The sequence below is a fragment of the Elephantulus edwardii genome, unplaced genomic scaffold (genome assembly GCF_000299155.1).
Source record: "Elephantulus edwardii isolate Elephantulus edwardi_28Jun2011 unplaced genomic scaffold, EleEdw1.0 scaffold00213, whole genome shotgun sequence".
NCBI classification, from domain to species: Eukaryota; Metazoa; Chordata; class Mammalia; order Macroscelidea; family Macroscelididae; genus Elephantulus; species Elephantulus edwardii.
The window spans coordinates 1,240,663-1,253,907 of record NW_006399963.1 but is presented as its reverse complement, the minus strand read 5'-3'; the positions used below and the strand labels follow the sequence as shown (position 1 = coordinate 1,253,907).

At 41.8% G+C, this 13,245-nt stretch overlaps 1 protein-coding gene across 1 annotated transcript in view; it reads right to left on the bottom strand.

The window, feature by feature from the left end:
* Positions 1 to 13,245, bottom strand: part of ERCC6 (excision repair cross-complementing rodent repair deficiency, complementation group 6) — a 227,095-nt gene that overhangs the window by 76,869 nt on the left and 136,981 nt on the right. The window contains exon 7 of the mRNA XM_006897700.1: positions 616 to 751. Coding sequence (XP_006897762.1) covers positions 616 to 751 — 136 coding nt within the window. The remainder of the gene's footprint in view (positions 1 to 615; positions 752 to 13,245) is intronic.

Here is a 13,245-nt window from a genome sequence, read left to right as displayed (position 1 = left end):
TTACATAAAAATAAAGTTCATATACATAGTTTTTTCACATCAGACCCTTCCCCCTAGTAAATTGTAGCATGCTTTCGAGTTGGAACCAAGCCATAGTTGACCCCCTGATAGGTTTTCACAGGCAGCTAATCATATGGGAGAAGACTGCCCATTGGAGCAGCTGGTGGATCAGAACTGCAAATGGTACTAAGGAACCTAATAAGTGGTACTAAGAATGTTAACTAAGATACTCAGAGCTTACAATCTAAACAGTGATGCAGAAAGGACCATAAGAAAATCACAGTGCAACAAAGTAAACACTGTTCACAGAAGCAGAGATAAACCTCTTGATAACAAAATTACAAATAAGTGAGAAATCTTATTGTTATCTGACCAGTTGGAACCAATTCATAGGTGACCCTCTACAGGTCACATATTTTCAGAGGTAATAAATAGCATGAGAGGAGACTGCTCAGCTTTCTTCTATAAAACATAATGACTAAATGCAATTTAAAAACCCCAAAACTATAGGAATATGCATCTGAAAAAGACATGGATTAAAGACAAAACAAATTATACAAGGGAGGCTTTTAAAACAAAATAAATAAGAAAGTACTGCACCATTATAAACATTACCTTTTTGTGGCTATAGGACCCGGTGTCATGTAGGATTGCCACTCTGAACGGAGGCCACCAAGTGTGAAATTCTTTCACCCACTGATGCATCACTGTTGTTGGACAGACAATTATAGTTGGACCCAACCCGTCAAACCTGTATCCAAAATAGTCCAGAAGAAAGCATAACCATGTAAGACAATTAGTACACTAAGTGATCACACTTCCCCATCCGTAAATCATCCTAACAGTTCAAATGCTGGCTTTTGAAATGCATTGGCATTTCCTTAAAGGAAAAGCTTTTGAGGTTAAAATACAGTAAGTGAAATCTCTACAACCCCATTCATCAATTATGGATGCAGGTATTCAGAGAAAACTACAAGGCACTAAAAGATAACATCTATGGTAAAGAAAATAAAACAAAAGTGCCAGAGATGTGCAACCATTGGATTAGCAGCACAACTTGCTACAGACTACACATCCAAGAGCTCCCCAAGTGAACTTAAGTATATCTTTTTCTAGAGCTCCAAGTAAACTTATCTTAAATGTATTTGAAACTGCAGTGACTACCAGTACTGTTTAAACTGTCAAGCTCCCTATCTCCTACCTTTTTGTGCCAGCAAGTATAGTGAACAGATTAAATGTTCATATACTATTCCACTGTTTAAGGGAGCTCTGGTGGCCTAGTGGCAAGAAGCTGTACTGCAATCCCAAAGGAATGTTCAAGACCACCAGGTGCTCTGTGGGAGAATGATAAGGCAATCTCCCAGTAGATTAACTGCTTCTGAAAACCTGCTGGAGGGTTAGCTATGGGTCGGCTCCAACTCGACAGTACACAACAACATACTATCATTATTTTCCAAAGTGTCAACTATTATTTATACATTACTGTTAGGTGCTATTGTGTCAACTCTGATGCATTTTATGTATTCATCAATCTTGTGCCATATGATGATGGCTAAATCTGTCCAGCCCAGAGTTTGTTCTTATACCCCTAACAACTATACATCTAACTGCCAGCTAAAAGAGAACACACATCACCTTATTCACCCTCGTCTTCTGTATTCCCTAGTCCAGGTACCAAATCAGAAATCTGCACTCCCTGCTATCACTCCTTCCTAATCTCCACCACACCCAAACCGACAAGCAAGTTCATGCTACTTCTACCTTCTAAATGCTTTTCAAAGTCACTTAAGACACTCTACCTGACATTACTATAGTTCAAGATACCATCATCTGTCACCTGGATTACTGCAACTTCTAATAAGATCACTAAAAACAAAATCCAAAAGTGAATGGCTCATCTTTTTGTGTAAAAGCTTTCCATAATCACTCGCTGCTCTTGGGACAAGGTCTAATTCCTTTACCCGGACCCGTCAGACCATGAGCATCTGACCTCTACTTGCAAGTCCACCCTCATCTCTCTCACTTCTTGAATGCTGTCCCTCACTCACTCACTCATGATTCTGGGTCCCATCAACTGAACCTTTCTTCAGTTCCTAGAAGAAATAACTTCTCAAACTCTTTTCCCTCTTCCAATCACCATCTTATTCTAGCTAATATCTACTGACCCTTCAGATCTCAGCAGGGATGTCAGTTTCTCCACAGAACATTCCCTGTCCCTTTCTCTTGAGAAGAGCTAAGGACCATGCTAGCTGATGCCCTTTATCAACCTTGCTATCACTTTGCATCTATATTTTAACTGTTTATATCCCTTCTGAGCTTCATGAAAGCAGAGACAGTATCTTCTTGCCTAACCCACAGTGCTTAAAAAATAATCTGCATAACTGAAAAGTATGTCATTATAACAGAAAAACAGTGACATTTTAATTAAGTCATCTTTAGTAAGACTTACTTTTGTACTATGTCCAAAAGGATTCTGTGAGTGACACTAGTACCCTTGGTGACTCTAATGTGAGAAAATGACTCCATCCACTTCCAAATTTCTCTTTACCTTTCACCTACATTCACTTAGCATAGTAGGAAGCACCCAGATGACTCCTCCATCTTCTAAAAGGAGAATATATTATTGCGGAACATTACATCTTCTTGTAGAAATTCCAAGCTAGGATTCTAACCAAAGGGATGTGAATATTGTTCAGGTAATCTCACAATTCCATAGGAAGAGGAGTGACTTAGCACTGCTCCAACACATGATGTCAGTTTAGAAGTGACTCACAGCTGACCCTACAGCAGGTTTACAGAGCTGTAAACCATAGAGGAAAAGCCTGCCTATCTTTTTCCTTCAGAGAATAAGAAGAAACAGGGTGGGTGGGTTTGAACAGCTTGGCTTTGGGGTGGCAGTAAAATTCCTTATCACTAAACAGCAGAGTTCCCTCACATGAAATTAAAACAAAAGCCATTGCAATTAAATCAACTTCACTGCAAGCCTTCACTGGGATTTTCAGATGTTAAATCTTTAATGGGAGGAGACTCTCTCTCTCCCTTCTCCCATGGGGAAGCTGGATTCAAACTCTCAGTTACATTCTATGCCACCAGGGCTCCTATACATAATACTCCTTCCAAAGCAAGATTAAATAGACTAGCTGCATTATACACTCCAAGTGGGTTAAGAGAGAGCTACCTCCATATATATATTTAGCATGGGTTAAACCAAAAATCTAAACCCAAGAGTGGATTCAAACTGTCTTTTGGTTGGCAGTATGAGAGGTTATTAACAATGTCACCAGAGCACCTTTATGAAGGATTACTGTTGTTACATGCGGTGGAGTCACCTGCGACTCACAGCAACATTATATGAAACAGCTCTGAACCCTGCTCTATCTTCAGCCAGTCTCACTGTCTCTGACACACCTATCCCACATTATTACCCTAGTCACTGAGCCAATTCATCTCATCAAGGGTCTTCCTCTCTTGTGCTGTCCCTCCATCCTTTCAAGCATGATGTCCCTCTCCAATGACTGGTCTCTCCTTTCAACATGCCCAAAGTATGTCAGAGGGAGCTTTACAATCCTTGTCTCCAAGGAGCAGCCTGGTTTCAACCTCCCCAAGACAAACCTGTTTGTTCTCCTAGGAGTCCATGGTATACTCAATACTCTTCTCCAGCACCACTACTCAAAGGCACAGATTTGGAAACAGCAAATTAAAAGCTGTTTTTAAAAAATGTGAAAACAAACTCATATACAAATAAGCATAAATACAAATACTCTATGCTTTATCACATAATACAACATTTTTTTTCTCCCTTTTTACCATACTTTTGGTTAACTGACACAGTTGATGACTTATACCCTATAATTTAAGGTCATTATTTTTTGTGACTAGACATCTGTGCAATTGGTATGGCTTTTAAATTATGTCATCTTCCCTTTACTATAGGAAAATAAGGGAACTTTTATACTGAGATAAATTCTAGGAGCTCCTGGGCCAGAAAAAGAAGGTGAGTAAAAAGGCCTATTAACAGTCCCAATTCTTACAACCAGTGAAATGAACATAAATAATGACTAAATGCACTGGTGTGCTTAGCATATTGCTAAACTGGTTAAAATTCCTTTCACCTTTGATTATTGTTGTTTATCTAATGAATTTATTACAGCCAATATCTCCATCATCAAATATTTCAACTGGCAAGATGGAAATTTGCTTATTCCTAATCTAGTGTTTACCAGGAATTAGAAAATAAAACATTTCTTTGAAAGTTTATGAACTTTCAAAACTCACTTTTTACAGTAAGGAATTTACACAATGATAGTCAAGACATTTAAAGCATTAACAGAAGTTTGAAAGGTAAACAATTTTTTTTTCTCTCCATCATAAGATTCAGGGAACATACCAAGGTAATAAAAGAGCCCTGCTGTCCCAATGGTTAAGCACTTGGCTGATGACTGTGAGTTTTAAATGCACGGGCCACTCTGCAGAATAACAAGCTAGCAATCTGCTCCCAAAAAACCCCAGAAAATTCTATGGGGCACTGCTGCTCTCTCCTATAAGGTCACTAGGAGTCAAACTCAACCTGACCCAGCTCCCCAATAATTAAAAAAACTGCCATAGAGTCAGAGCAAACGCACAGCTGAACCACCAGTGGGTTTTCTAAAGCTGCAAATTTCTCAGAAAAAGACTGCTCATCTTTCTCCTGTGAAGTTTCTGTTGTTAGGTGCCATCAAGTCCAGAACGACCCATAGCGACCCTATGAACAACAGTGCGCCATCCTCATACTTCCTGACACACCAGAGCCCACTAGGGCAATCACTCTGTCAATCCACCTGGTTGAGGGTCCTTCTCTCTTTCACGATCCTTTGCCTTTCTGACCATCAAGTCACTCTCCAAGCAACATGCCCGAAGTATGTTAGTTAACATCTGCTTTAACATCTTTGCTTCCAAGACACACTTTGGCTACACTCTCCAACACATATTTGTTCTTTTGGCTGTCCATGAGATGTTCAGTGCTCTTCTCCAACATCACAGCACAAAGGCATCATCAATTCCTCTTCTGTCATCCTTATTCACTGTCCAGCTCTCAGATGCATAGCAAGAGATCAGAAAGACCACAGCCTGAATCAGACACATCTCATAATTGGGAGAAATCCCTGATTGCAGACTTTCCCAAAGCACTAAGTCTCCTGATTTCTTGACTGCTAGTACCAAGTGTGTTGACTGTGGCCCCAAGTAAGATGAAGTTGTTGATAGTTTCTATTTTTCTCCTGTGGAGTAGCTGATGAATTCGAAGTGCCTGCTTTTGAGCTGGCAGTACCTCTTCTCACCAAGAAGCCACCAGATCTCTCTACCACCACACAACAGCATCAATATGATAAATTGAAAAGAGAGCTATTGTTGGTGGTGTTATGAGTATGACTTTAGTTGTTGTTGTCATGTATCAAGTCAGAACCAAGCTGACCCTCCAGGAGATTGTCAGACAGTTAATTACACAGGAGACGACCCATCTTTCTCCAGCAGAGCAACTTGAGGATTCAAACCGTGTGTCTTTGTGCTGACAGCATAATTCCTTACCACGAAGCCACCAGAGCTCCCATGATCATAGCAACCCTGAGATCTGAACATTGCCCTATCCTGTGTTATCCTCACCACCTGATATTCCTGAGCCCACTGTTAGTCCTTAAATAGGAACTAGTATTACTAAGATTTTATTACACTTTTATCATATGCTTCTGGGAAGTCCTAGGTGCAAATGGCTAATAAGCACTGCTAACAAAGAAGATGAGGTTTGAGCCCACCCAGAGGTATCTTGGAAGAAAGAATATGACAATCTAGTTCTGAAAAGTGAACTACTGAAAGTCATGTACAAAGACAGATGGGGCTGTAATCAGTCAGAAGCTATTCAATGGCGAATGTTTCTGCCTCCAAAAATCAAAATGGCCAAACCTGCTCAGCATTTCTTTTTTCTTTTTTTATTTTTTTTTTTTAGCAACACCAGCCACATTTTAATGTGGTTTAGGGCCATTAGCTCCTAACATCTTGTACCATCATCCCTGTTATGGGTTTCCAAGATTATCTGACTCAAATAATCTCCCACCTCCTTCCAGTTGCATAGTGTGTGATGCTTGACTTCACTTACTCAAGATTAACTCATGTTACAGTATGTATGAGACTTTGTTTCTTTTTGAGGTCTGAGCCACAGTCCAGTTTTTTGTTGTGCATCTGTTCATAAACATACTAAGGAATAAGGAAACCCCCTGGAGTTCAGCAGAGCCTTGGTTGCTACTCATTAACAGAAATATAACCTGGCTGCACATTTCTCCTTTCTATGGTTCCACATTCCCACAGCAGGTCTGCAGCACACAGAACGTGGGGACGCCCTGCCTGGTGCTGAGGAAATGCGGGGACGCCCTGCCTGGTGTGAGGACAGTGCTCACTCCTCTTCAGCGTCCTTGCTCCTGAAAGGTTTCAGACGAAGTTGGTACATTCTGTGCTCCCCCCACCTCCTGGGTAAAAATACTAGAGATGAACAGACAGCCAACTATGAGAGTTAAGAGACATGGGAGACGACATGGTCAAGTCCTTGTTCTGTGGCATCTTTCTGTCTGTACAGAAACCCTGTTCAGTTCATAAATGTTGGGATGAAAACCCAGGCAGGTCCCTTCCAAAAATAAAGCTGCTTGCTGCTGGCAAATCCCTCCGCGTGTTTTATTGCACCTCTAGCGGTTCAAATCCACCAGCAGCTCAGGACAGGAGGAAGCCCTGTCTACCCCCCTGGGACGGACAGTCCTAGCTGACCCACTGGAGGGTCAGCTGTGAGTCCTTTCCAACCCACGATGGTAAATTGGTGATTATGGTTGGTTTGACCCAGCTCCCTAACACACAAAGGAACAGTTGGACCTGGTGTCCCAGGCCTGTGGTGGGTGCCCTGTGTCCCAGGTTATCTGTAGGACTGTCTTCTTAGAGGAGTCTCTGCTGCTTCTGAGGACATTTGAACAACCCTCATGGACATGCATGTCTCTGTGATCCCAACGTCTGAGCAACAGGGTGTCACTCACCCCAGTAGAGTCAGCAGCCTGGTGGTCTGAGAAAAAGATGATCATCAAGTGAGTGTCTACTGGATGTTTGAGTCTAAAATTCCTGCTACAAGCTCCCTGTTTGATTAGATTTTACAATACAGCTTTCACCAGATGGTGGCCCTCCTCTCCCACCTCCTCAAGAAGCAGTGTGGCGCTGAAGGATTCGGCATGAAGTGACACAGGTGAGCATGCACCTTCCTCACTGGACCCCGGACTCCCTGATGCAGCCGAGACCAAGTTTTCAGCCCATGAGTTCCCTGTCACGGTCCAAGGTGAGCAGAGGTGCCTGGATCTGCTCACTTCACACTGTCTCCGGCCCATCCTTTGTCCACTCGGCAGGTACGGGGCAGGGAGTCGTGGAGTCCACACAGCTGGGATCCGGACTGACCAGCCTGTAAAATCACAGGAAAGGTTTCTGCTGATCTCAGCACCAATCTGTGCCCGTTAGCTGCCCAGACGGCCCAGTGACTTGCTTCTAGACTCCTGTTCTACTTCCTAAAGTGGTTCCTAAAACTCAGGATGCTCTTAATTTCCTTTATCTGCTCTCGTGAGGAGAGGTAAACTCCCTGCTCACAGGCTGCTCCTCTGACTTAGTTTCAAAATCCAGGACTGGCCACAAGGCTGCCCTCACCTCCCATCATATAAACAGCAGTGTGTGTGCTGAAGGCTCTAAGGTCCACGGCTGAGCAGACAGACACCTTCCTCGCTGGACCCTGGACTCCCTCACAGAACTGAGGTGCAAGTCTTTGCGTGGCCTGTGGGTTACCTGTCATGGTTCCAGGTAAGGAGAGACCCCATGATCTCCGCCTCATTTCTCAGGTGGGGGCTGGGGAGAGTTAGTCCTCACAGCCGGGGCTCCAGTGTGGTCAGCCTGGGAGCACAACAGGTAACTGAGACTTGCTGATCTGCTTGTTTCACACGGCCTCGTGCCCGTCATCCTTCTGTCCTTCCTGGGTGCTGTGTGGGGAGCACGGTCCAGGGTGCCATCCCGAGAAACTGGGTTCTGTTTCCACCTTGTTTCTCCAATAAGGAAAATCCCACGTTTTCTTTAATGACATGTATGAACTAGCTCAGTACTAGTTCTCAGCTGGAAAGAGATTTCCACTCCACCCGGCGAACTATGGAGAACACACACTTCCGGTTCCCAGTGCTCAGCATTTCTTAAGCTAAAGGAATTGAGGAACAAATTCAATCCTGGAGTTGCAATACTTAAGGATGCTTTGAGAAGAATATTAAATGATCCAGGAAACATCAGAAGAAGATGGGAGGAGTATACAGAGTAACTGTTCCAAAAAAGAATTGGTGGACACAAAAGAATTTCATAAAACAACATATGAGCAAGAACCTGTGGTGATAAAAGGGAAAGTTCAACCTTCTCTGAAGGAACTGGCAAAAAAACAAGGCGTCAGGAATGAACAGCATATCAATTGACCTATTTCAACAAACAGGCACTGCCCTGGATGAGCTCATCAAGTTGTGCCAAGAAATCTGGAGGACAACCACCTGGCCAACTAACTGGAAGAGATCCATATTTGTTCCCATTCCAAAGAAAGGTGAGCCGACAGAGTATGGAAATTATCAAGCAATATCATTAATATTACATGCAAGCAATATTCTGCTGAAAATGACAAAAAAATGACTAGAACAACACATCAAAAGAGAATTGCCATATGTGCAGGCATGGTTTAATAGAGGCCGTGGTACTAGGGATAGTATAGTTAATATTGGATGGATCTTGGCTGAAAGCAGAGTGTTTCAGAGGAATGTCTATCTGTATTTCATTGAGTATGCAAAGGCATTTGACTGTGTAGATAACAAAAAACTCAGGCAGAATCTGAGAAGAATGGGAATCCCAGAACACTGATTATGCTTATGTGAAACCTACTATACTTGGACGAGGAGTCAGTCATCAGAACAAAGCCAGGACACACTGCATGGTACAAAATCAGAAAGAGTGTACGCCAGGGATATGTCTTATATCCAGATCCTTTCAATCTATATACAGAACAGGTCATCTGGAGATTAGACTCCATGAGGAGGAAATGTCATCAGGACTGGAGGAAGACTTATCAAAAACCACCAGCTTTATGCAGATGACACAATGTTGCTTGTTGGAAGAGAACCTGAAAAGTTTGCTGAAGAAAGTCAAGGACTGTAACCTTACAACTAAGATGGTGGCAGTGGAGAGAGCAGTGTGAAGAGCCAGAGGAGCAGCAAGCTGTGTAGAGACAGGCCACTAGAGTGGCTTTCATGCCGCAAAGAGACCTAATGACACGGTGCGACACAGATAGTAGGAATTGAATCAGAACTTTTGCTGGAACAATTAGTTTCAGAGATACGGGAACATAGACCAACACCACGGGCCAGGCCAAAGCCAGAAGCGGCCAGCCAAGCTGCTATGGGACATGTCCACCAAGAGAAAGGTTAGAGGGAAATTGACTGAGTTCTCTTAAGCCCCACTAAGAACAAGTGAGTCTGTTGGAAGGTGACTTAGTTTTATTGTGCCGCCAACGAACAGGCCAGCAGGAATTAGAATGGGTTTTCTTGGGCATTGCGGATGGCCTGGGAAAGCACTCAAGAGCTGGTAGGAATTCGGACGAGTTCTCTTGTGCTCCACTGACTACCCAGGAACGGGTGGGCCAGTGGAAATTTATCTGAGTTTTCTTGGGCACTGTTGACTGCCTGGGCGAGGACCCAAGAGCAAGTGGGCAGGTGGGAATTTCACTGAACTTTTATGGACACCACAGACCAGCCAGAGGCAAATGGGCAAGCAGGAATTTGACTAAGTCTTCTCGGGTCCCACTGGACCAAGGGCCCTGTTGGGGTAGGGGCCACTGTGTAAAGGTACTTGGGTAAGGGCTGCAGGGCAGGAACCAATGAGCGAGAGCCGCAGGGTGGGAGAAAGACGGCTGGAATTTGAGTAGGGACCCCATTTGTGAGCACAAGTGGACAAATGAGGTCTGAGTGAGGTCCCACAAGGGTTTGACCCGCCTCTATGGTTGCCCCTCTCCCCGTGCCTGCTCTACTCCCCATGACTGCCCGTCCTCCATTCCGCTCCACACCTGTGCCTACACGTCCAATCTGGAGCACCTTGATCTGACTTACCTACAAGAGGCTGCACTCACAGGCCCTCACCTGTACTTTTGCTTGACTCAGAAGTCAGAGAAAAACCCAAGTAGAGTAGCTGCCCAAAAGATTTCTAGAGCACTGTCTTCAGATCAAGAATTAATCAATGTCTTGAAGAGAGAATGCTATCCAACACACTATACAAGTTCAAAGCAAGATGTCACCCCCAAATGAGACACAGTATCAATGGATTTCCTGTAGCCAGAAAGTCTGATGGAACTTTCTGACACAGAATTTAAAAGAACAAAGACTGGATATTTTCAATGTTTGAAAGACAAAATGGAAGGATTACAGGATACTGCAAGCAAAAACCAGAAGGAGCTTAAAAAAAACAACAATCCATAACAAACGAGGTTATCAGTGGCACTGGAAAAACAAGAAACCATGATCGAAAATATGAGATCCAATGTTTCAGATACCGTCAGCATTATGGAGGGACACATGAGCAGAGTTGAAGAGATGGAACACGGAACCAGTGCAAGAGAAGATAGAATTGTCACCACAGATCTGCTAGAGCAAAAAGCAGAATCAAAAAGGAAACAAATGACAATGAAAACACCACTAATCAAAAGTTCTGGGAAACAGTCAAAGCAGTAATAAGAGGTCAATTTATAGCAATAAACAAATATATCAAAAGGTAGGAAAAAATGATCATTGACTCTCTGACCCCACATCTCCAACAAATTAAAAAAGAAAAGAAAAACCAACACCTTCTAAAAAACTGAAATTATAAAAATTAGAGAAGAAATAATGAAATTGAAAACAAAAAACAATTGAAACCATCAACAAAACAAGGAGTTGGTGTTTTTGAAAAGGTCAATAAAATCGACAAACCACTAGCAAAACTAAAGAAGGAAAAGAAGGAAAGAACACAAATAATCCAAATAAGAGATGAAATGGGCAACATCACAACAGAACCAACTAAAATACAAACTCTAGCATTGGAATATTATGAAAAATCATGCTTAAACAAATATGAAAACCTAGAGGAAATGGACAAATACTTAGAAATACACAACCTACTTAAACTGACACCAACCGAAATTGAACACATGAACAGACCCATTAAAAAGAAGGAATTAAAAAGGTAATAAAACAACTTCCAGCCAAAAAAAGTCCTGGACCAGATGGCTTTACAAGTGAATTATATCAAACATTCAGAGAAGAACTGTCATCAATCCTATATTATTATTTCAGAAAATAAAAAAAGATGGCATTCTCCCATACACATTCTATGAAGTAAGCATATCCTTGACACCAAAGCCAGATAAAGACACCACCAAAATAGAAAAGTATAGGTCAACATCTCTTATGAACATAGATGCAAAAATCCTGAATAAAATCCTGCCCAAAGGAATCCAACAATGTTGCCATTGTTGTTGTTATGTGCCATCGAGTCGCTTGGAACTCATAACGACCCTATGTACAACAGCCCTAAACTCTGCTCTGTCCTATGCCAATTGCACTGTCTCTGATACACCCATCCTGAATCCAACAACACATTAAAAAAAATATTCACAATGACCAAATGGGACTCATAAGAGGTATGCAAGGATGGTTCAACGTAAGAAAAACAATCAGTGTAATTTATCACATTAACAAAGCAAAGAACAAGAACCACATGATCCTATCAATTGATGCAGAAAAGGCTTTTGATAAAATCCAACACACTTTCCTGTTTAAAACATCCAACAAAATAGGATTAGAGGGGAATTTCTTCAACATAGTAAAAGGTATACATGCAAACCCGAGAGCCAACATTGTTCTCAATGGAGGTGAAAGGTATTCCTCTTGAGAACAGGAACTAGACAAGGATGCCCACTATCACGTCTCCTAGTGAATACTGTATTGGAAGTCTTAGCAATAAGGCAAGAGAAGGAAATAAGAGGTATCCAAATTTGCAAAGAGGAGGTAAAATTATCTCTCTATGCAGATGATGATAGTTTACGTAGAAAACCCTTAAAGACTCAGCAAGAAAACTACTGTACATAGCTGACCAATTTAGCAAAGTGGCAGGATACAAGATCAACATACAAAAATCAATTTAATTTCCCTACACTGGCAAAGACAATACAGAACTGGAACTGAGAAAAATAATAACTTCACAATTGTTAATCACATGATTAAATACTTCAGAGTAAACCTAACCAGAAGCACAAAGGATCTATTCAAAGAAAACCACAAAACATTACTACAAGAAACAAAAAGAGACCTGAAGAAGTGGAAGAAAATCCCTTTTTCATGGATGGGAAGACTCAGTATTGTGAAAATGACAATACTACCAAAGGCAATTTACACATTAAATGCAACCCCAATACAAATATCAATTCCATTCTTCAATGAGATGGAAAAGGCAATCTCCAATTTCATTTGGAATGGAGAGAGATGCAGAATAAGCAAAGCACTTCTTAAAAAGAGAAACAAGGTAGGAGGCATCTCACTCCCTGACTTCAAATCCTACTAAACTGCCGTGGTGGTCAAAACAGCATGGTACTGGTACAATGGCAGACACATAGACCAATGGACTAGAATTGAGATTCCAGAAATCAGCCAATCTACCTATGGTCAACTGATTTCTGACAAGGAGATGAAATCAGTTAAGTGGGGAAACGACAGCCTTTTTAACAAATGGGGCTGGCAAAACTGGAAAACTATCTGCAGAAAACTCAAGGAAAATCTACACCTCACTCCATATACAAAAACCAATTCAAAGTGGATTATTGACCTAGGCCTAAAACCAAGGACTATAAACTTCATTCAAGAAAAGATTAGAAGAACTCTAGAAGCCCAAATCCACAACATAAGCATTCCTCTGAGCATCCTGAAAACCTACAACCAGGAGAGGATAAAATAGATGATGGGGAACTTCTAAGAGTAAAATCCCTATGCACATTCAAAATCTCCAAAAGGGTAAAAAGGGAAGCCATAGACTGGGAAAAAATATTTTGTAATGACATGTATGACTTTGATTTCATACCACCTGAATTTCAGAATCATCTCAGGAACAGGTTTGAGGCCTTGAACACTAATGAGCGAAGACCAGATGAGTTGT